Source organism: Anomaloglossus baeobatrachus, chromosome 11 (genome assembly GCF_048569485.1).
Source record: "Anomaloglossus baeobatrachus isolate aAnoBae1 chromosome 11, aAnoBae1.hap1, whole genome shotgun sequence".
Taxonomy (NCBI): Eukaryota; Metazoa; Chordata; class Amphibia; order Anura; family Aromobatidae; genus Anomaloglossus; species Anomaloglossus baeobatrachus.
Window position 1 is genome coordinate 68333068 of NC_134363.1, and position 23526 is coordinate 68356593.

At 45.1% G+C, this 23526-nt stretch overlaps 1 protein-coding gene across 1 annotated transcript in view; it reads left to right on the top strand.

Annotated features, from left to right (window-relative positions):
- The window catches only part of TMEM143 (transmembrane protein 143), a 38457-nt gene that overhangs the window by 401 nt on the left and 14530 nt on the right, over nucleotides 1-23526 (top strand). The window contains exons 2-6 of the mRNA XM_075328449.1: nucleotides 3944-4158; nucleotides 19094-19201; nucleotides 19881-20078; nucleotides 22460-22596; nucleotides 22820-23099. Coding sequence (XP_075184564.1) covers nucleotides 3964-4158; nucleotides 19094-19201; nucleotides 19881-20078; nucleotides 22460-22596; nucleotides 22820-23099 — 918 coding nt within the window. The 5' untranslated portion in view covers nucleotides 3944-3963. The remainder of the gene's footprint in view (nucleotides 1-3943; nucleotides 4159-19093; nucleotides 19202-19880; nucleotides 20079-22459; nucleotides 22597-22819; nucleotides 23100-23526) is intronic.

A 23526-nucleotide genomic window follows, 5' to 3' on the forward strand; every position in this document is an offset into this window, starting at 1 on the left:
ATAGTCATTGAGCAGAGATTTGCTGTTTAGTGGACATTCCCTTTAAGTAAATATACACAATAGAGCCAATATTGCAGGGTTTGGGGGTGGTCATAAACACCTGTGTGGGGGAGATGGCGGTCACAGATGCTAAATGTGTCCAGGGTGTGACCCACCGTCTGCCGGTGAGAATCCCAGTCGCCTTCCTGGCTTCCATACCTGGATCACTCCTCCATTATACGCTGGTGTGGGGGAGATGGCGGTCATAGACGCTCAAGGCCTGATAATGTGAACAGGGCCCCACCGCATGTGACCCACGGTCTGCTGTTGAGAAACCAAGCTGGCATCCATAGATGGATCACACTTGCCCATTATACACCCATGTGGGGGAGACAATGGTCACAGACGCTCAAGGCCGTATAATGTGTACAGGGCCCTACAGCATATGACCCGCCGTCTGCTTGTGATAGTTCCAGCTGGCATCCATAGATGGATCACTTCTCCATAATACACCCATGTGCAGATAATGGGTCACTTCCGCCCGCTATGCCATCTTCATCCATCCATTACTATTATTAACGCAGGAAACCGAATTTGACCTTTATTAAATTGTTGATGTAAAAACTACTGCTATATACAAACAGTCACTGATGAAAAACTAATATTAGAAAGGTACACAATAACTAATAAGCCAAATAGAAAGGAGAAAGCATTCATTTATTAGTGTACATCTAATATATATAAAGCCGAGTGTATGTATGTATGTCCACTAAAGGAATCCGCACCGTCGCATTTACAATCACAACATTTTGCACAGACGCTCCATGTGACTCAGGGAACGTCATAGACTATGTTTTGATGGGAAAATTTAACCCCACACTTTACCGTTACTCTCCTAAAAACCTGCCTCCATTAAAGTGAATGGCACTGCGAGCTATAGGTTATTAATAGGAGCTGTGATTGGTTGCTATAGGAACAAAATAAATTTAGTATAAGAAGCTTATGTGTGAGGTAATAAGATGTCAGTGGGAAGACGGATAGAGATAGAGAGAGACAGAAAGACAGAGACAGGGAAAGAGACAGACAGGGAAAGAGACAGAGAGAGAGACAGACAGTCAAAGAGATAGAGGTAGACAGGGAAAGAGACAGACTGACAGGGAAAGAGACAGAAACATGGAAAAAGACAGGGAAAGAGAAAGAGACAGACGAGGAAAGAGTCAGACAGGGAATGAGACAGACCAGAAATGAGACAGACTGTGAAAGAGACAGATGGGGAAAGAGATAGACAGGGAAAGAAACAAACACGGAAAGAGACAGACAGACACAGAAACAGACAGACAGAGACACATAGAGAGACAAACAGACAGAGACTGGGAGAGAAACAGAGACAGTTACTATCCCGGGCAACGCCGGGTGCTACAGCTAGTTTTATTTATATATATATATATATATATATATATATATATATATATATATATATATATATATATATATAGTACACTAATAATTGAATGGCTTCTCTGATTGTATTTATTGGGGCTTATTAGTTTACAGTATACTGTATATATCCTCAGCTCTCCAACCTGGAAAAATTGTGCATCTAGAAAATAGACACTATTCATAAAAACAAATCAAGCATAAAAAAAAAGAGAAACATTAGCTGGTCGTCGGCCAATCAGCAATCGAGAACAACAGTAAATATTGAATGTTTTGCTTGTAGTCAATAGCTGCATACAGATGTTTCCAAATAGTCACCAACTCTGCAGCAAAAGCAGAAGCTGTGGAGACGCGCAGGAGTCCCCTCGTTGTAGAGAGGGCGCCCCTTCAGCAGTTTTCTCCCATTTTTTTGTGTTTTCTTGAAAATATGAAAAATTATGTTTGTTACAATATTATTTAGATTTATCTCTAAATATGTCATTGTTTACAAATTCTTCCTGTGTGCGGCATTACCCTATAGCTATATGCACACGCTAAGTATTTGGTGCAGAGATTTTCTACAACAAATCTGCATCTTCTGGCAGAAAAACGCACCAAAACGAGGTGGATTTATGTAGCGTTTTATCATGTGTTTTTTCATAGTGAAATCAATGATTGGAAGGGCTGAACATTACAGGCAAGAACGCATCAATAAATCACGTGCTGCAGATTATATTCTGCACCAAATCTGCAAGAAACAAGCAACGGGCACAAAGGGCACTTCAGAATTCTCATTGACTTTGCTGATTTTTTTGGGGGGTCAAATTTGCACCCAAAAACGTACTGTGTGCACATGGCCTATAAGTGGTGATATTCAGCTGCTGGGGCACACAGCAGCCATCAGCTTGATGGAGCACCCATTTGGTTTTCAGAGCGTGGATTGTGCTGCAGGGTTTTTTGGGCACTATGTCTTATGTGTAGAGCCAGTGGAAACCCCCTAGAAATGTTCGGAAGCAATACTCTTCAAGGGACTCCTCAATCTTTTTTTTTTTCTCTTAAAAAATGATGGTGAAATAGATGTTGCAAAATAAAAATTGCAACTTTTGCAACAATTTTTCACTGATAAACAATCTCAGAGCCCAATATGTTGTGTCGCGGTGTTAGGACTGTGCTCCAATTACACAGTGTAACTGCACGCGGTTTCACTAACTTATTAGTGGCAGAAATTAAGGTTTCTGCTGTGGATTTTCCAACAAAAAAATCCACAGTATATTTTTTTCATGGATATTTTTGCAGCAGAAAAACAGTTATAAAAAAGGTGTGGATCACAGAGGGTGACGTCCAATGCAAAAATTGGGTTTTCTCTACAGATTGTAAATTAGATTTGAGGAAATGTCTTAGGCTAGGTTCACACTTCCGTTGTTTTGTATCAGTCACAATCCATCGCCTTGAGGAGTTGTGGTATCCTGCTAAATATTTTGCAGGAATCCGTTTTTTTCCCCATAGGCTTTTATTAGCGACAGATTGTGACTGATGGCCCTGCATTGCATCCGCCGCATGACGGATCAGTCGTTTATTGACTCACTGTCAGGCGGGAGCAACACTGAGTGTAACGTTTTATGTGTGCGACAGGTCGGTTTTTTACTGTGAGCATGCGCACAGTAAAAAACCATGATGACTGTAAATTCAGTTCCAGTTCCAGCGGCTGGAACGATCAGCTGATTGGCCGGCTATTGTGAACAATCAGGTGATCGCCCGGCGGCTAGCTTTTGTGAAAGATCAGCTGATCACCCTGCGGCCGGCTTTTGTGAACGATCCGCTGATCACCTGACAGCCAGTTTTTATGAACGATCAGGTGATCGCCCGGCGGCCGGCTTTTGTGAACGATCAGCTGATCGCCCGACAGCCAGCTTTTGTGAACGATCCACTGATCGCCTGGCGGCCGGCTGTGATCGTTCACATAAGCCAGCCACCAGGCAATCAGCTGATCGTTCACAAAAGCCGTCCGCCGGTAAAACAGCAAAAAAACCCCCCAAAAACATCGGATTGTTTTTTGCAGCATCAGTCACATCAGTTATGCCACTATCTGCAACGCATCCGTTGCATCAGTCACACAACTGATTGTGATGGATGCAAAACAACGCAAGTGTGAACTTAGCTTTAGCCAGTTTGATGGTGTTTTCCCCGCTGCTTCCTATAGCCACCATATCGCTTCAAGAGGAACCTCAAGACCCACCTCTTCCAACAAGCCTACAACCTACAATAGCCCTCAGCCCAGTAGACCACTGCGCAACCAGCTCTGTCCTCACCTATTGTACCATCACCCATTCCCTGTAGACTGTGAGCCCTCGCGGGCAGGGTCCTCTCTCCTCCTATACCAGTCTGTCTTGTACTGTTAATGATTGTTGTACATATACCCTCTTTCACTTGTAAAGCGCCATGGAATAAATGGCGCTATAATAATAAATAATAATAATAATAATAATAATAATATCGCGTGGTCTTCAGTAATGATTTATTCATTAGGACTTTCTCTTTTCTTGCCTAGGGACACTTTTGGCCTGCAGCATGATGTATGTAGCCTTGGGGGCTATCAGGATTGGGGTGAGGAATTCCTTAACCCGTACGATGGGCACCCTTACTGCTAAAATGGCAGAGTACCGAAAAATGTGGAAACCAAGTGAACCCAAGGACTGGACTGTACAGTATCAGGAGAGGTGCATCCCACTGTCTACAAATCAGCTGGTGGAGCATTTATCAGAGGTTAGTGACACAAAGCCGGCCTTCTGCAGTGTCTTCATATCTATGATGTTATCCCAGTGCAGTGCGATATACGCACAGGTTGACAATGGAGGAGATGGGGGGATTAACCCCTCCCTCTCCTCCGCAACGCCCGTCCTCAGCTTCACAGCTGTGACCTGATTGCAGGATCGGGTCACAGTCGCATAACACTCGGATCATGCTCACAGCAGAGCCTGAGCCGGGAGTCATGAGCATATCACATCCGATGCTATACGCTCGTCTGAGTCCAGCCTTAGGGTTCTGCTGGACTTAGTTAAAAGTTTGGTCCAGGACCTGGACTTGACTCTGAGCCCCATATAAACCCCATGTAATTCAATGGAAACCTCAACTTTGGTGCTGTAAAATGGTTGTAGTAAGAGCTAGGGGTCTGCAAAATGGGGGTAAGAGCAGGGCAATTGCCCTGCAAACAATTGTGAATAGGTAAAACATTACAAAAAAAATGACATGGGGTCTGCCTTAGTTTTGATAACTAGCCAAGATAAAACAGGCAGCTGGGGGCTGGTATTATCAGGCAGGGAAGCCTCATGGTTATTTGGCCCTTCCCAGCCCGCAGTCGCCTCAGAAGCGGTGCATCCTTTAAATTCATCTATTCTGGTGTTTTGCCTGGCTCTTCCCGATTGCCCTGGCAATAGCAATTGGGGTCATACTTCTGGGGTTGATGTTAGCTGTGAATTGACAGCTGAAATCAAGCCCAGGGGTTAGTAATAGAGAGGGGTCTATGAGACACCCCTATTACTAACCCAACAAGTGTACAGTTAAAAAAACACACAGGAAAAAATAGTTTATTTGAATAAAAACTCCCCCACACTCCTTCGTTCACTAGTTTATGTTAAAAAAATCTGTGTTTGAGGCCCGGACTTTACAGTTCGGATTCGCTCATTCCTAGCCGTGATACCAGTAAAATAACACGACTGCTGCAGCGGTCATGAGCCGGATGCTTCTAAACCAAGACCGGAAAGCGTTAATTTTTTTAAAAAAATTGAAGTGGTTATCCGGGACTTTTACATTGATATTTATAATTTGGAGGAGTTGTGACACATGGCACCCCTGCCGGAGAGCTATTCCCATGCCGACGGCAGCCAGAGCTGGTCAGTTGCGGAGCTGTACAGTACAGCTACATCAGTTATATAGTTGCCACGGCCGAGTACTGCACGGTCACCTCTTATTGACTCGGATAGGGGGCAGGTATACAGTACACAGTCGTGGCCACCGCGTAGCTTTGCAACTGAGTACAGCTAATCATCGAGTGCCAAGCTTCACACCCTTACCAATTAGATATTGATCGCTTATCTACTAAGGATAGGCCATCAGTGTAAAGGCCCAGTCACACTAAATAACTTACCAGCGATCCCAACAACGATACAACATGATAGGGATCGCTGGTAAGTTGCTAGGAGGTCGCTGGTGAGATGTCACACTAAGCGACGCTCCAGCGATCCCACCAGCAACCTGACCTGGCAGGGATCGCTGGAGCGTCGCTACACGGGTTGCTGGTGAGCTGTCACACAGGCAGATCTCACCAGTGACCAGCCCCCAGCGCCACGTGGAAGCGATGCTGCGCTTGGTAACTAAGGTAAATATCGGGTAACCAACCCGATATTTACCTTGGTTACCAGTGCACACCGCTTAGCGCTGGCTCCCTGCACACCTAGCCACAGTATACATCGGGTTAATTACCCGATGTGTACTCTGCTACGTGATATATAAATATAACAATGCACTCTCAATGGGCAAGAATGAATAAAGATATAACTCTTTTTCTCAATGCTAATAGATTTTTAATACAGAAGGCAAGATAGCAACAATTGAAAGACATGTGACACTTGCGACAATTTTGCGACAATAACGTTTCGGTCCTCCAGGACCTTGATCACATTAGTCGCTAAATTAGTATGAAAAAAAGTGTTTTTTGGGGGTTCCTTTAATGATTGACAGTAGCCTCCATACTCATAGGCATATGTATAAAGACGTTCGTCCAAAAATCCAAAACAAATGGCAATACGGTGAGGTTTTTCCTGTTCCCTCCACAGTGGAGTTCAGGGTAGGGTACTCTGGTACGTGTGCAGGCAGCAGGAGCCGGCTTCTACGGACGCTGGTAACCACGGTAAACATTGGGTAACCAAGAAGCCCTTCCCTTGGTTACCCGATATTTACCTTCGTTACCAGCGTCCACCGCTCTCACGCTGTCAGTGCCGGCTCCCTGTTCCCTGCACTCCTAGCCACAGTGCAAATCGGGTTAATTACCCGATGTGTACTGTGGCTACGTGTGCTGAGAACAGGGAGCCGGCACTGACAGCGTGAGAGCGGCGGACGCTGGTAACGAAGGTAAGTATCGGGTAACCAAGGTAAGGGCTTCTTGGTTACCCGATGTTTACCGTGGTTACCAGCGTCCGCAGAAGCCGGCTCCTGCTCCCTGCACATTTAGTTGTTGCTCTGTCGCTGTCACACACAGCGATCTGTGCTTCACAGCGGGAGATCAACAACTAAAAAATGGCCCAGGACATTCAGCAACAACCAGCGACCTCACAGCAGGGGCCAGGTTGTTGCTGGATGTCACACACAGCAACATAGCTGCTACGTCACAAAAGTTGTTACTTAGCAGCGATGTTGCTAGCGATGTTGCTTAGTGTGACGGGGCCTTTAGAATACTGACAACCCTTTTAAGGCTAGAAAACCCTATAAAAAATGTTCAAGATAAAAACGTGAATTAGAGATATATATGGAATTGATTCATGACTCTCCAGAGAGAAAATGGTCTTACTTAGCGAGGGAAAGGCAACAAAAGACGCTTCAGGAATAGCACCAATGACATTTTCCTGAAGCGTGTTTGCCTTGTAAACCCTAGTGGGTGCATCGCCTAAAGACACCTTGTACACATATTCTTATGGAGAAATCGAAAATGAGGAGGAAGGGGGATGGACCCCTGAAGGCTCAACTTTACTACTAATGGAAGATTAGACCAACCAAGATCTAAGAAGATGCAGATTACAATTGAATGCACCAGGGCTGTGGAGTCGGTAAGCCAAACCTGCGGCCCCAACTCCTCAATTTCCCTTGCACCGACTCCGACTCCACAACTCGGACTCCACATATATTGCTTATATTTAAGTGAAAAATGTATTGTAGTACAATGTGAACATCAGACATTTAATCATTTTTACGATACAATAATCAAGATACAGTGCCTTGCGAAAGTATTCAGCCCCCTTGAATTTTTCAACCTTTTCCCACATTTCAGGCTTCAAACATAAAGATAACAATTTTATTGTTATGGTGCAGAATCAACAACAAGTGGGACACAATTGTGAAGTTGAACGATATTTATTGCTTATTTTAAATTTTTGTAAAAAATAAAAAACTGAAAATCGGGGCGTGCAATATTATTCATCCCCTTTACTTTCAGTGCAGCAAACTCACTCCAGAAGTTCATTGAGGATCTCTGAATGATCCAAAGTTGTCCTAAATGATTGATGATGATGATAAATATAATCCACCTGTGTGTAACCAAGTCTCCGTATAAATGCACCTGCTCTGTGATAGTCTCATTGTTCTGTTTAAAGCACAGAGAGCATCATGAAGACCAAGGAACACAACAGGCAGGTCCGTGATACTGTTGTGGAGAAGTTTAAAGCCGGACTTGGTTGCAAAAAGATTTCCAAACTTTAAACATCCCAAGAAGCACTTTGCAAGCGATCATATTGAAATGGAAGGAGTATCATACCACTGCAAATTTACTAAGACCCGGCTGTCTATCCAAACTCTCATCTCAAACAAGGAGAAGACTGATCAGAAATGCAGCCAAGAGGCCCATGATCACTCTGGATGAACTGCAGAGGTCTACAGCTTAGGTGGGAGAGTCTGTCCATAGGACAACAATCAGTTGTACACTGCACAAATCTGGCCTTTATGGAAGAGTGGCAAGGAGAAAGCCATTTCTCACAGATATCCATAAAAAGTGTTGTTTAAAGTTTGCCACAAGCCACCTGGGAGACACCAAACATGTGGAAGAAGGTGCTTTGGTCAGATGAAACCAAAATCGAACTTTTTGGGCACAATGCCAAATGATATGTTTGGCGTAAAAGCAACACAGCTCATCATCCTGAACACACCATCCCCACTGTCAAACATGGTGGTGGCAGCATCATGGTTTGGGCCTGCTTTTCTTCAGCAGGGACAGGGAAGATGGTTAAAATTGATGGGAAGATGGATGGAGCCAAATACAGGACGATTCTTGAAGAAAACCTGTTGGAGTCTGCAAAAGACCTGATACTGGGATGGAGATTTGTCTTCCAACAAGACAATGATTCCAAACATAAAGCAAAATCTACAATAGAATGGTTCACAAATAAATATATCCAGGTGTTAGAATGGCCAAGTCAAAGTCCAGACCTGAATCCAATCAAGAATCTGTGGAAAGAGCTGAAAACTGCTGTTCAAACGCTCTCCATCCAACCTCACTCAGCTCCAGCTGTTTACAAAGGAAGAGTGGGCAAGAATTTCAGTCTCTCGATGTGCAAAACTGATAGAGACATACCCCAAGCGACTGCAACTGTAATCGCAGCAAAAGGTGGTGCTACAAAGTATTAACTTAGAGGGGCTGAATAATATTGCACGCCCCAATTTTCAGTTTTTTTATTTTTTACAAAAATTTAAAATAAGCAATAAATATCATTCACCTTCACAATTGTGTCCCACTTGTTGATTCTCCACCATAACATTAAAATTTTTATCTTTATGTTTGACGCCTGAAATGTGGGAAAAGGTTGAAAAATTCAAGGGGGCCGAATACTTTCGCAAGGCACTGTATTTAGATAGAACATAAAATATATTTATTGGAATACAACTTTAGAACAAAAAACTGTAATAAATTGTAAATATGTAATATAATACACTATGTAATATAGATTACATATATATATATATATATATATATATATATATATCTATATACTAGAAGGTGGCCCGATTCTACGCATCGGGTATTCTAGAATTTACGTATTGTGTAGTTCATGTATGATTTTTGTTATATATATATACCGTATATATATATATATATATATATATATATATATATATATATATATATATATATATATATATATATATATATAGATGTTGTTGTGTGTAGTTACCAAGTGTTTGTGTAGGGCGCTGTACATGTTCTGAGTGTCGCGGGGGGTGAGAGCGGTGTTGTATGTGTGTTGCGTGTGTTGCGTTGTTTGTGGAGCGCTGTGTGTCTGTAGCGTTGTGTGTGTTGTGCGGTTTGTGTGTGTGTGGTGTGTTTTGGGGGGAGGTATGTTTTGAGCAATGTGTGTGTTGTGCAGCATGTGCGTATATTTGTGTGTGCAGCGTTGTCTGTGTGTGTGGGTGTCTGTGTAGGGCATTGTTTGTGATTCCTAGTGTGTGTGTGTTGTGCAGTGCGCGTGTGTGTGTGTGTGTTGGGGGGAGGTGTGCACCTCCCATCGTGCTCCATCCCCCATGCTGCGCACCCCCCATCGTGCTGCATCCCCCATGCTGCGCACTCCCAAACGTGCTCCATCCGCCATGCTGCGCACTCCCAAACGTGCTCCATCCGCCATGCTGCGCACTCCCAAACGTGCTCCATCCGCCATGCTGCGCACTCCCAAACGTGCTCCATCCGCCATGCTGCGCACTCCCAAACGTGGTCCATCCGCCATGCTGCGCACTCCCAAACGTGGTCCATCCGCCATGCTGCGCACTCCCAAACGTGCTCCATCCGCCATACTGCGCACTCCCAAACGTGCTCCATCCGCCATACTGCGCACTCCCCATCGTGCACCATCCGGCATGCTGCGCACTCCCAAACGTGCTCCATCCGTCATGCTGCGCACTCCCAAACGTGCTCCATCCGTCATGCTGCACACTCCCAAACGTGCTCCATCCGCCATGCTGCGCACTCCCAAACGTGCTCCATCCGCCATGCTGCGCACCCCCCCATCATGCTCCATCCGCTTGGGAGTGCGCAGCATGCCGGATGGTGCACGATGGGGAGTGCGCAGTATGGCGGATGGAGCACGTTTGGGAGTGCGCAGTATGGCGGATGGAGCACGTTTGGGAGTGCGCAGCATGGCGGATGGACCACGTTTGGGAGTGCGCAGCATGGCGGATGGACCACGTTTGGGAGTGCGCAGCATGGCGGATGGACCACGTTTGGGAGTGCGCAGCATGGCGGATGGAGCACGTTTGGGAGTGCGCAGCATGGCGGATGGAGCACGTTTGGGAGTGCGCAGCATGGCGGATGGAGCATGATGGGGGGGTGCGCAGCATGGCGGATGGAGCACGTTTGGGAGTGCGCAGCATGGCGGATGGAGCACTTTTGGGAGTGTGCAGCATGGCGGATAGAGCACGATGGGGAGTGCGCAGCATGGCGGATGGAGCACGTTTGGGAGTGCGCAGCATGGGGGATGGAGCACGTTTGGGAGTGTGCAGCATGGCGGATAGAGCACGATGGGGAGTGCGCAGTATGGCGGATGGAGCACGTTTGGGAGTGCGCAGCATGGCGGATGGAGCACGTTTGGGAGTGTGCAGCATGGCGGATAGAGCACGATGGGGAGTGCGCAGCATGGCGGATGGAGCACGTTTGGGAGTGCGCAGCATGGGGGATGCAGCACGATGGGGAGTGCGCAGTATGGCGGATGGAGCACGTTTGCTCAGCCTCTCTCCTTCCAGCCTCCCTCAGCATCAGCCTCCCCCTCCCAGCCTTCCCCAAGATCAGCCTCTCTGCTCCCAGCCTCCTCCAGCACGCCGTGCTCCTCTGCCGACACTCACCCACACCCGATCGCATCCACTCACCCACACAACCGATCGCATCCACTCACCCACACAACCGATCGCATCCACTCACCCACACAACCGATCGCATCCACTCACACACACAACCGATCGCATCCACTCACACACACCCGATCGCATACACTCACACACACAGACACTGACGATATTGCACATACGCGCTGATACTCACAACATCCGGGGATATCACATGCTTCTGGCCATGTGATCCTCCGTCAGGTCCTGGAAGCTCACAGCACAATATCGCCGCCGAGAAGCAAGCGATATCCCAGGATGTTGTGAGTATTTGGATGCGATGTGATGTGTGAGGTGTGTGTGAGTGTGATCTGATTTGTGTGTGTGTGTGTGTGTGTGTGCTGTTATGTTATGTATGTTCCGCAGCTGCAGGACCTTGATGTGTGGATGCGATGTGATGTGTGTGTGAGGTGTGTGTGAGAGTGAGTGTGAGCCGGTGTACACTGGTAACTATGATACACATCGGGTAACTAAGGGACCTTAGTTACCCGATGTGTATAATGGTTACCAGCTTTCACGGCCTCCGTTAAGATCCCAGCATCGCAAGGTTATGTCTGGCGCTGCCGGGATCCTGACGGAGCCGGTGTAGAAGCAAGCGATATCCCAGCATGTTGTGATGTGTGGATGTGATGTGTGGATGTGATGTGTGGATGTGATGTGTGAGGTGTGTGTGAGAGTGAGTGTGATCTGATGTGTGTGTGTGTACTCACCTGGGAATCGGAGCCCCGTGTCAGTTAGGCCAGAGCGAGCGTGCATTGCGTGAGGGGGGCGGGGCCTGCAGAGAGCCGGGGCGAGAGGCCAATCCGTGTGGGGGGGCGGGGCCATGGCGAGCCCAGCGGCCAATCAGCTTTGTGTCACCGTAAGGACACAATTTCGGAGCATGACAGACAGACAGAATAAGGCAATTATATATATAGATAGTATATATATATATATAACACTGTAATAAACTATGTAAGTGGCAAAAAACAGTTTTCAACAAAAACATAGTAAATAACATTTGTGTTATTTACAACTATAATATAATATATAATAATATATAATATATAATAATATAATATATAATAATAATATAATATATTATAATATATACTTATAACTGTTGTTATTAACAACTATGAATTTGTTGTAAGAAATAGAGTTGCTTCCATCAGATCCTCCTTCATAGATGACCTCAAATCTGACCCTATAGTTTTAAGGCTAGAGAACAACCTCTTTACAGTAACTTGGGTTGGAGGCAAAGCCGTAACCACATGGGCAACATCTCTAACAATTTCCGGGTATAAAGTAATTGCCTCATGCACAGGCAGTTTTGATGAATGGTTGAAGTTTTCTATTTCTGTGAGAGCAAGTGAATAATTTTACTGAAATCTGGTCAATCTGCTGCTATAGGAGACATAGTGAAATCTTTTTCCTTGCGGCAACACTTTGCTGCTCCTTGTCATCCAAATACGTGTCAAAGTTAAACTCCTCATGTGAATGAGGATGAAGATATGGCAGCTGTAGCACTGTCAGGACCCAAGTCCTCTTCCGCCTGGCAGTCCTGTAGCCGCTCATCCTAACTGCTACCTCAGTAAGAGCTTCTTTTCCTTTAGTAAGCTGTTGATCATCAAGCAGTATATGATGACTTGGGTCCACATAAACAGCTGCCAGAAGAATTTTATTTTCCAATAGCTGTGTCTCTCTCTATTTCATTGAAGCAGAAATGTCACCTGCGATTAAACCTCCTCTTTGGGACATGCAAAATAGCAAGTTCTTCCACTCCCGTATGAAAATGCTAGGAGTTAAATCCTTCCCTTGTAATTTTTAGTCACGGTAAATGGGTGAGTAAGCAATTCCTTCAATTCAGCCACCTGTCTCCTTTGACCTTCATTTAGGGTTACCTGAGGGTTCGCCATATCTATAAGAAACAGTTTTAGTTCAAGCAATCGCTCAATCATTAATTAAGTGCTGCCTCACCGAGTGGCTTGATCAACAATTGCCCCTTTCCCAGCACGTCTCTTCAAGATGGAATCAATTTTAGGGGTTCTGGTGGCAATAACCAACTTCCTCACTTTTCCAATCAGATTTCCAGCATGTCCCTCTTGCAGACTATCTCTTATTGCCAGCTGCAGCGTGTGCACAACACAGAACATGTGATGAATATGAAAGTGTTTGAAGCAGCTTCAACAAGATCATCTAATCCTAAAGTATCATTTTGCTGTTCTTCTGTTGTAATATCTGTTTGTTCCTCAGTTACATGAGCAGCGCTGTGGCCTTCCATCTCACACATACTAAATCCTAAATTTTCTTCTAGCTGTTGTTCATTACTCTCATTTATCAGTCTAATTGTACTTATCATCTTTGAAGCATTGTCCGTTTTTTTTTTTAATCTGCTTTTGCTATTGAAAACATTATCTATGAGCTCAGAAACCTTTCAGGTGATGTGGTTTTTTAAAAAGCTGATCTGCTTTTGCAGCTGAAAAATGATCCTCAAAAAACGCTGTGAGTGAATGTAGTCTTAGATCAGGAATAGAACAGCCATTTATAGGACATTTCATAACTTTCCCAAATTCCTATGAAAAAAATATTCAGCACATTCTGCATTGCACTAGTGTCCCCAATTTATTATATACTGTATTTTAGGAGTCTGAGTCGGTCCATTTTATTCCAACTCCACCAAAATGAACTCCGACTCCACAGCCCTCCACAGTAGTGAGCTCGGACTACCATCAGCTCCTCCATCCTTATGTAAAGAAGACGTTTCAGACAACCCTGTAGAGGTTCACATCTAGTCAGATGTGCTGCTAAGAAATGATACAGTAAATCTTTTTTAACTCTGAGATTGGGAACGAGAGTGTGAAGTCTGTAATGCAAGTAAACTTAGTTGGATGAATGTATTATGGAGAAAAAACATGTCTCTCTAATAGTACTGAGCCTCAGAACAATCCGGGCATAGATGGAACCTGGAGGTATTGCATTGCCAAAACGAGCTGAAAGTTGTCGGGCATATTTTTTAGAGCTAATCGGGAGGGGGGGGGGGGTTATACCACCTGAATAATACTTTGTTTCTTCTTGCATCCCAAAATAGGGGATTTGAGAGTACATTTTTTTTAGGCCTTCACACGTCCATGATTTCGGTACATGTGACGTCTGTTTTCATACATACTAAGGGGTACTTTGCACACTACGACATCGCATTTGCGATGTCGGTGGGGTCAAATCAAAAGTGACGCACATTTGGCGTCACTGTCAACATCGCAGTATGGGAGTCCTTTTACATACGATTAACGAGCGCAAAAGCGTCGTTATCGTATGATCGGTGTAGGGTCCGACATTTCCATAATTTTGCAGCAGTAACAGTACGATGTTGTTCCTCGTTCCTGCGGCCGCACACATCGCTGTGTATGAAGCCGCAGGAGCGAGGAACATCACCTTACCTGTGTCCCGGCTGCAATGAGGAAGGAAGAAGGTGGGTGGGATGTTTACGTCCCTCTCATCTCCGCCCCTCCACTTCTATTGGCCGCCTGCCGTGTGACGTCGCTGTGACGCCGCACGACTCGCCCCCCTTAATAAGGAGGCGGGTCGCCGGCCAGAGCGACGTCGCAGGGCAGGTGAGTGCGTGTGAAGCTGCCGTAGCGATAATGTTCACTACGGCAGAAATCACAAGATATCGCTGCTGCGACGGGGGCAGGAACTATCGCGCTCGACATCGCAGCATCGGCTTGCGATGTCGCAGCGTGCAAAGTACCCCTAAGACACAGACATACACAGACCCATTAAAGTCAATGGGTCTTTGCACACATCCATGTTTTTCCATGGACAAGTCTGTTTTTCCTCCGGCAGCACAGGTGGCACACGGACCACACACTGATGTGATCCGTGTGACATCAGTGTAACATGTACTGGAGAATACACATGTCTTTGAAATAATATTATTTTCTATACTCACCTGTTTCCAGCCCTGTTGTCTTTGGCGCTCCTGTCACTTGCTTCCAGGCCTGCTCATTATGCTCATGAATATTTACTACACCGCAGACCCAGAAGCAGCAGCGTCGGGGACAGGTGAGTAATTTCCTGAACACACGTGTGGCAAAATCACGGCACACGGATGTCCATACGCACCTTCAACACGGACCGTGAAAATGTGTTTTTATCACAGACGTGTGTAGGGGCCTAAGTCAGTGGATGCCGTTATCCTGTTCCCACAATGTTCCCATCATCTCATCCCTCAGCAGCCCATATACCAAGGAGACTATGTGTGTTTAGATGCTTTCAAAAATGTTTTGGCTATAAATGTTATCTTCTACTTTCAAAAATGTATCACTCAAGAGGATCAGACAGACTAAAAAAAAGATATATGGCGGCTTTCACACTACGTTTTTTAACATGCGCCCTGAACGTTTGTTTAACGCAAAAACGGATCCAGTGCCAATGCGTTTTCATTTCAATGCATTTGCAATGGACTCGTGTCAACATATGTTCACATGCGTTTGTGTGCGTTATAGTGAGGATCCAGCGACTTGCAGGTTTTTAACATTTTTCAAAAACGCTACTTGTAGCGTTTTTGAGCTGCGTCCAAATACTGCAAATTGCTGGATCCTGACTATACTGCATGCAAACGCATGTGAACGCTGGCATGCTGATAGACAGGATCCTGCTTGCTCTACTGAGCATGCCCAGAAACCATTCTCGGGTGATCAGTCTCTCTCTCCCCCTCCCTCCCTCCCCCTCCCTCTATGTCTCTCCCCCCCTCCCTCTCTCCCCCTCTCTCCCCCCCCGCCTGAGAGCTGCGGACACTCGTAACCAAGATAAATATCGGGTAACCAAGCAAAGTGCTTCTCTTAGTAACCCGATGTTTACATAGTTACATAGTTACATAGTTACTAAGGTTGAAAAAAGACCTAGGTCCATCTAGTTCAACCTTCCTCCACCAATTCTACATTTGGTCACTAAGTCATTTATAACCAACAATGTTGTGTGTACTGAGGAAATCATCCAGCCCTTTTTTGAAAGCTGTTATAGTATCTGCCATTACTAACTCTTGTGGTAGGGCATTCCACAGTCTGACCGCTCTAACTGTAAAGAACCCTTTCCTATTTAGCTGTCGGAATCGCTTTTCTTCCACTCGCAGTGAGTGCCCCCTGGTCCTTAGTATTGTCTTTGGAAGGAATAAGTCATGTGCCAGTCCTTTATATTGACCACACATATATTTATACATATAAATGAGATCTCCTCTGAGACGTCTTTTTTCTAAGCTAAACATATCTAACTTTTTCAACCTGTCATCATATGGGAGGCCTTCCATTCCTTGTAGTAGTCTAGTTGCCGCCTTTGAACTGACTCTAACTTCTGAATGTCATTTTTAAAATGTGGAGTCCAAAACTGGATCCCGTATTCCAGATGTGGCCTTACAAGTGATTTATAGAGGGGTAACAATACGTTGGGATCGCGGGATCTAATCTCTCTTTTTATACACCCTAGAATCTTGCTTGCTTTTGCAGCTGCTGCTTGACATTGAGTGCTGCTGCTCAGCTTATTTGTAATGAGAATACCCAAGTCCTTCTCCTGTTCTGTAGTCCCGAGTTTACTTCCATTTAACCCCTTCAGCCCCCGGGCACTTTCCGTTTTTGTTTTTTGCTCCCCTTCTTCTGAGAGGCGTAACATTTTTATTTTTCCATCAATCTTGCCATATGAGGGCTTGTTTTTTGCGGGACGAGTTGTACTTTTAAATGAAACCATAAGTTTTACCATATAGTGTACTAGAAAACGGCAAAAAAATTCCAAGTGCGGAAAAATTGCAAAAAAAGTGTGATCGTACAATAGTTTTTGGGATATTTTATTCACTGTGTTCACTATATGGTAAAACTGATGTGTCGCTGTGATGCCTCAGGTCGGTGCGAGTTTGTAGACACCAAACATGTATAGGTTTACTTGTATCTAAGGGGTTAAAAAAAATTCACAAGTTTGTCCAATAAAAGTGGCGCACGTTTTGCGCCATTTTCCGAAACACGTAGCGTTCTTATTTTTAAGGATCTATGCCTCAGTGATGGCTTATTTTTTGCGTCTCGAGCTGACGTTTATAATGGTAGCATTTTTGCGCAGATGCTACGTTTTGATCGCCTGTTATTGCATTTTGCGTAAAACTTGCGGCGACCAAAAAACGTAATTTTGGCGTTTGGAATTTTTTTGCGACTACGCCGTTTACCAATCAGATTAATTGATTTTATATTTTGATAGATCGGGCATTTCTGAACGCGGCGATACCAAATATGTGTATATTTATTTCTTTTTTAACCCTTTAATTTTCAATGGGGGGAAAGGGGGGTGATTTGAACTTTTAGGTTTTTTTTTTTTTTTTTTATTTTTTAAAACTTTTTTTTTTACTTTTTTTTTTTTATTTTACTAGTCCCCCTAGGGGGCTATAGCGATCAGCAATCCGATTGCTGATCGCTATCTGCTGATCACAGCTATACCGCTGTAATCAGCAGATTCAGTCACTTTGGTTTTCCCTCTGCTCTCGGCCGAGGGAAAATGAAAGTGAAACATCGTAGCAGCAGGCGTCATCACATGACCCTGTGCTACGATGGCAACCACCGATAGTCACGTGATAACACACGTGACTTCCGGTGGGGGCGGCGGTGAGTAACAAACATGGCCGCGCGCATTTAAATCTTGCTGCCAGATTTTGGCAGCAAGATTTAAGGGGTTAATGGCCGCGGGTGGAAGCGATTCCACCCGCGGCTAGCAGGCACACATGTCAGCTGTTGAAAACAGCTGATATGTGTGCCGATCCACGCCGCCTGCCCGCGGCAGGGGGCGGGGCTTAACGGGACACGATCCTGGACGGATAGATCCGTCCAAGGTCGTGAAGGGGTTAATGTATACGCAGTTATAGGATTACTCCGTCCCAGGTGCATTACTTTACATTTATCAACATTAAATCTCATTTGCCAAGTATCTGCCCATTCTGACATCTTATCCAGATCTTTTTGTAATATTATACTATCAAGGTCAGTTTTTAATATCCTACATAGTTTGGTGTCATCAGCAAAGACTGACACTTTACTATCAATCCCATCCACAAGGTCATTAATAAAGAGATTAAAAAGAATTGGTCCTAGCACAGATCCCTGCGGCACCCCACTGCTGACTATGGCCCATTTAGAGAATGTACCATTTATGACTACTCTTTGTTTCCTATCTTTTAGCCAATTCCTTACCCAGTTGCATATAGTTTCCCCTAGTCCTTGCTTCTGGAGCTGTAGTGTAAGGCTATTATGTGGTACAGTATCAAATGCCTTTGCAAAGTCCAAATAAATCACATCAGCTGCATTACCAATATCCAGGTTTGCCCTTACCCCCTCATAGTTGGTTACGTGTGCAGGGAGCAGGCAGCCCGGCTCCTAGCAGCTGCGGATGCACGTAACGAAGGTAAATATCGGGTATCCAAGCAAATTACCCGATGTTTACCTTGGTTACGAGCCTCCGCAGCTGTCAGATGCCGGCTCCCAGTCTGTCACGTTCAGTTCCACTGACTCCCGATCACATGACTCCAATGCCCGCCGATAAACTTAAAGTGACAGGATCCTGCAAAATAACACATGTGTTAGCATGCGTTTTTTGCTGTAAAAGCAGGATCCGCTTGTACAACAAAAAAAACGTTCATGACGCATGTTAAAAAAACGTAGTGTGAAAGCAGCCTAACCAGCGTGGCCTGCTGAGCTCAGCGGTTAGCTGCAGCGCTGTCAGCATGACACCACCGCTGCAGCCTGTACACAATCTCCAGAGTAGTGGCGAGAGGCAGAGCTGCACGGCGGGAGACTGAGCAAAAGCTCGGATTGTTTTGTTGCTTTGGTCTCCTTGAGCCTATGCAGCGATAATCTTTGAAAGTGGACAACCCCTTTAAGGGCTCACAGTGTAGGAAAAGCGGTAAAGTTTTCTAATAGGACTGGTTAAAAATTGGTAAATTGTGCATAGGGATTTGGGATGGGAACAAACTGAAGACATTTCAAGTCTTCAGAGATGTAGATGTGAGATGTAATTTATCACTGATATAACCCCACCGCTGTCCACTTCTACCTTCCAGGAGTTCCACTCATCGAGTGAGCGTGAGAAGCAGTCCTTCCATAGTTTTGTAAAGCACCTGGAGGTTTCCCTTCTTCAGCCTTATCACTCCATCCTGCAGGAGCTTCAAGTGAGTGATCTTCCCATACCCCCAAAATGTATCACACGTCATAGACATCTGGGCTTATTTTTTGCACCCTAGACTGATTTTTTACTGACACCATTTTTGGGATGGATGCAATGTTTTGATCGCCTTTTACTGCAGTGTTGTAGCAGCCAAAAAAGCATAGTTCTGGCGTTTCGATTTTTTTCTTGTCTTGCTGTTTACCGATCGGACTTTTACAAACACAGAGATACTAAATATATGTATTTTTTTATTGTATTATTTTTAATTTTTAATCTTTTGTAAGCACCCCCAGGACTTTGATTGACAGCTCACTCTGCACAGTGTTGCTGCATGGCAAGATATCAATCAAGGTGCCGGGGCGTGCTGACAGCTGCTGATCACTGTGTACTGAGCAGTGACTACAGTCTCTCCAGTGCGAATCTACAACTGAAAGCCGGAGGCTGCCAGGAGGAATAAAGTTCATTTTCTCCCAATAGCCGGAGCAACTGCATAGCTATAAAACACAATTAACCTTCCGATTAGCCCTGTATCATAATCGCATATAGGAACGTGACAGCTTCTCTTTAACTAGTTTTACTCTCAGTATTTTCTTTTCATTATGTAGATAAGTTTCTATTGAAACTGACCCGGTAGTAAAGTTTATACACCGATAATTGCTTGGCCCATGTTTTGCCTCTTTTAGGTCCTATATGATCCTATTAACCCTGACCGTGATGCCCTGCTGGAAACTACTGGACTTTCAGACTCAGAGAAACTTTCCCGGGAGAAGGAAGTACTGGAACATTTACAACCTATTTTGGACCAGGGTAATTTTAACATTTTGTCCGAGGATGCCTTGGCATATGCCTTAATAGTGCATCACCCCCAGGATGGAGTGCAGGTGAGAGACTTGATGTCATCTTCTTCTATGGGTTGAGCCAACCCATTCATGGAAAATGGCCACTCAATCGATTTCTCTTGAACATATCTTCTCATTAAACCATTGTTACTAGCTAAGCACACAATTAAAATAAATAAAATGTAGCTCATATATTCACCGTTTCTTTTTAGTGGAAGTCTATGTGCCCACGGGGGAAAGTGTCCTGCGGTTATATCCGCAGGAAGGTCCGCAGGAGCTCCCAGAAAACTGCAGCACAACTTTGTCTGTTTCCATGCTACGGTTTTATTGCGGAATGTCCTGTGGATTTGGTGCGGGCATTCTGCATTGAGGATACAGTACCATGGCTTCGGCACTGCATCCTCAATGCAGAACAAGTGCTGAAGTGATCGGTGAGTTCATACTTACCTCCATCACGCAGCACCTCACTGTCCGGCCGTCAGCGTCTGCACGGTCACTGTGCAGGAGAAGGTGGGCGGGCCTGAACTAGCTCTGGCTGTCACATGACCGGAGCTCGTGCAGGCCCCGCCCACCTCCTGCTTCCTGCTCCTAGCTCCACTGCCGTGACGTCCTCTGCACCGGAAGAAAGTGACGGGGGTCTGCTATCAAGGCAGGTAAGCCTCTATCTCCATAGTGGGGCGCCGGGATTTCCGCAGGTAAATCCGCAGGAATAATTGACATGCAGTTATGTGCGGCTGCGGGACATCCACAGCATATTCCGCAGCCGCACATTCCGCAACGTGGACACAGACACTCCCCATGTCCAATAGGATAACGTGGGGAGTGTCTGTACATGCTGAAACCTGCGGATTTATCTGGAAAATCCAGATAAATCCGCAGGTTTTCCATGGAAAAATCCGCAGGAGCAAGCTCCCGTGGGCACATAGCCTTATACTTATTTTTTTTACATGTAATGTGTTTTTGCACATTAGTTGTCAGTTGTGATGAGGGAACGGCTTGGTAAACTTGATGAGCATTTTAATAGTCGGTTGTTCTGTACTTGTTTACTGAGTATAGTGGAAGTCAAAAAAATCTTCCGGAAAAGTGCTTAAGTTTCCCATTGACTTCCATTATACTCAGTAAATGAGTCCCGAGCCGTTCGCTCATCACTATTTTTCAGTTTCCTAATAACATGATAACTAGAATGGGGGCCCCTAATTCCCCATAGACTATGGAACTGCCAGGTGTCCAGCACTCTGACATCTTTGGCAGTCCCATAGCAGATGAACTGGCGCCCACGCCTGTCGGGAACCTGTTCTCATCAGTAGGGGCCTAAACATTTCAACCAGGGTTGTTTTGGGTCAGAGGAAAGCCCAGAACTAGGCATAATCTCTGTAACTCTAATGGGTACTTTGCACACTACGACATTGCATGACGATTGTAGCGATGCCGAGTGCGATAGTACCCGCCCCCATCGCACATGCGATATCTTGTGATAGTTGCTGTAGCGAAAATTATTGCTACGGCAGCTTCACATGCACTTACCTGCCCTGCGACGTTGCTCTGGCCGGCGACCCGCCTCCTTTCTAAGGGGGCGGGTCGTGCGGCGTCACAGCGACGTCACACGGCAGGCGGCCAATAGAAGCTGAGGGGCGGAGATGAGCGGGACATAAACATCCCGCCCACCTCCTTCCTTCCTCATTGCAGCCGGGACGCAGGTAAGGAGATATTCCTCTTTCCTGCGGCTTCATACACAGCGATGTGTGCTGCCGCAGGAACGAGGAACAACATCGTACCTGTCGCTGCAGCGACATTATGGAAATGCCCGACACTACACCGATCATACAATTTCAACACTTTTGCGCTCATTAATTGTAGTAAAAAGGATTCACATACTCCGATGTTGACAACGACGCCGGATGTGTGTCACTTTCGATTTGACCCCACCGACATCGCAACTGCGATATCGTAATGTGCAAAGTACCCCTAAGATTCTGATCCCATCTGCATTTAGAGATCGGGGTTCTCATCATTCCGTTATGTCACTGAGGTCTGTTTGGATACTCAGAGATTCTAGCTTTGAGGTTGACCTAAAACATGCATTGTTAAAATGTTATATATTCTGTTTTTCTGTAATTAAATTAATGTGCAAGCAAACAATTTAATCTCACAAAGTGTCATCAGCAAATTGGACTGATGGCTCTTTGTCTGTGATTAATGTTTTACTTCCATCTTTATTTTGTTTGTAGGGCTAGAATACAAAAAGAACATTTTAAACAGAGCTTGAATCTGTTTTTGGATCTATTTCTACTATGAATTACACCAGGTTCCTTTGCACTTGGATGAAATGTATGACAGGGGCTGCAGAGCAGGGTTATTAGACGTCAGCTTAGCTGTCCTCATGGCTTGATTCCTAGTTACAAATACTGTAATTAATTTTTCAGGTGCATGTTAATCTGGACAGATATGAATACATCCGGTACTGGGCTCTGGGCCAGAGATTAGGACCACTTGCTTTGCTATTGAGCCCAAAGCCTCAAGATTCCTGGTTCTCCAGATCTCCTCGCACCCCACCAGAAAGGCAAGACATGTTTCTGGGTGCTCATCATGTACAATGTAAATATAGAAGTATATACAGTAGTGTATATGTAATGTACGAAGTATGGTATTTCAGAGCACAAAAACAAAATTAATTGGCTGTTTAATTAACCCTGTAGTTAGACTTTTTAGCTGCATCTAATACTTTAGTTTTATGAATATTCAGTATTATATATAGTGTAACGTGTGATTTTCTTGTTTGATAGGCGATACTTTAAGAGAGTCATAATGGCAGCCCGCCCTAAAAACTCTCATATGGTGTTAAAGTGCTTTAAGGACATACCCCTGGAGGGACTAGAACAACTGCTTCCCGTGGTAAAGGTCCGGACGTCAAGTATTGACCGCACATTAATTAACACCATGCTGTTGGTGAGCGGAGGAATCGTGTTTGTCAATGTCGGGATGGTGGTCCTCACAGACCTGAAGATTGGGACTTCTGTCCTGCTCTTTTTATTTGCAGGATTTATGACATTTCGAACGTGGAAGGTAAGGAGACAAAACTGATAACGTTTCTTCTAAACCACAAATGCTGCTAGAAAATGTATGGAACTTTTGTACATTGTGCACAGATCATACTGACAGGTAATAAAAAATAAATGATTTGCCTTTTAACCCCTTAACGACCGCCGATACGCCTTTTAACGGCGGTAAATAAGGGTACTTTTTCCGATCCGCCGCTTTTTAACGGCGGTCGGAAAAAAGGGTCTAGCGCCCCCCAGAGTCAGAAAATTTCCGGGGTCTCAGCTGCCGGGGGTAGCTGAGACCCTGGAGATCATGATTCGGGCCGGTTTTTCCGGTCCCCGCTCACCTGATGACCGGTATACACCGTTAACTGATCATCAAGTTATAGTAAATGACCGCGCCGGTAAAAAATGATTTATCTCCCATCTGGCATGATCAAACATGCCAGATG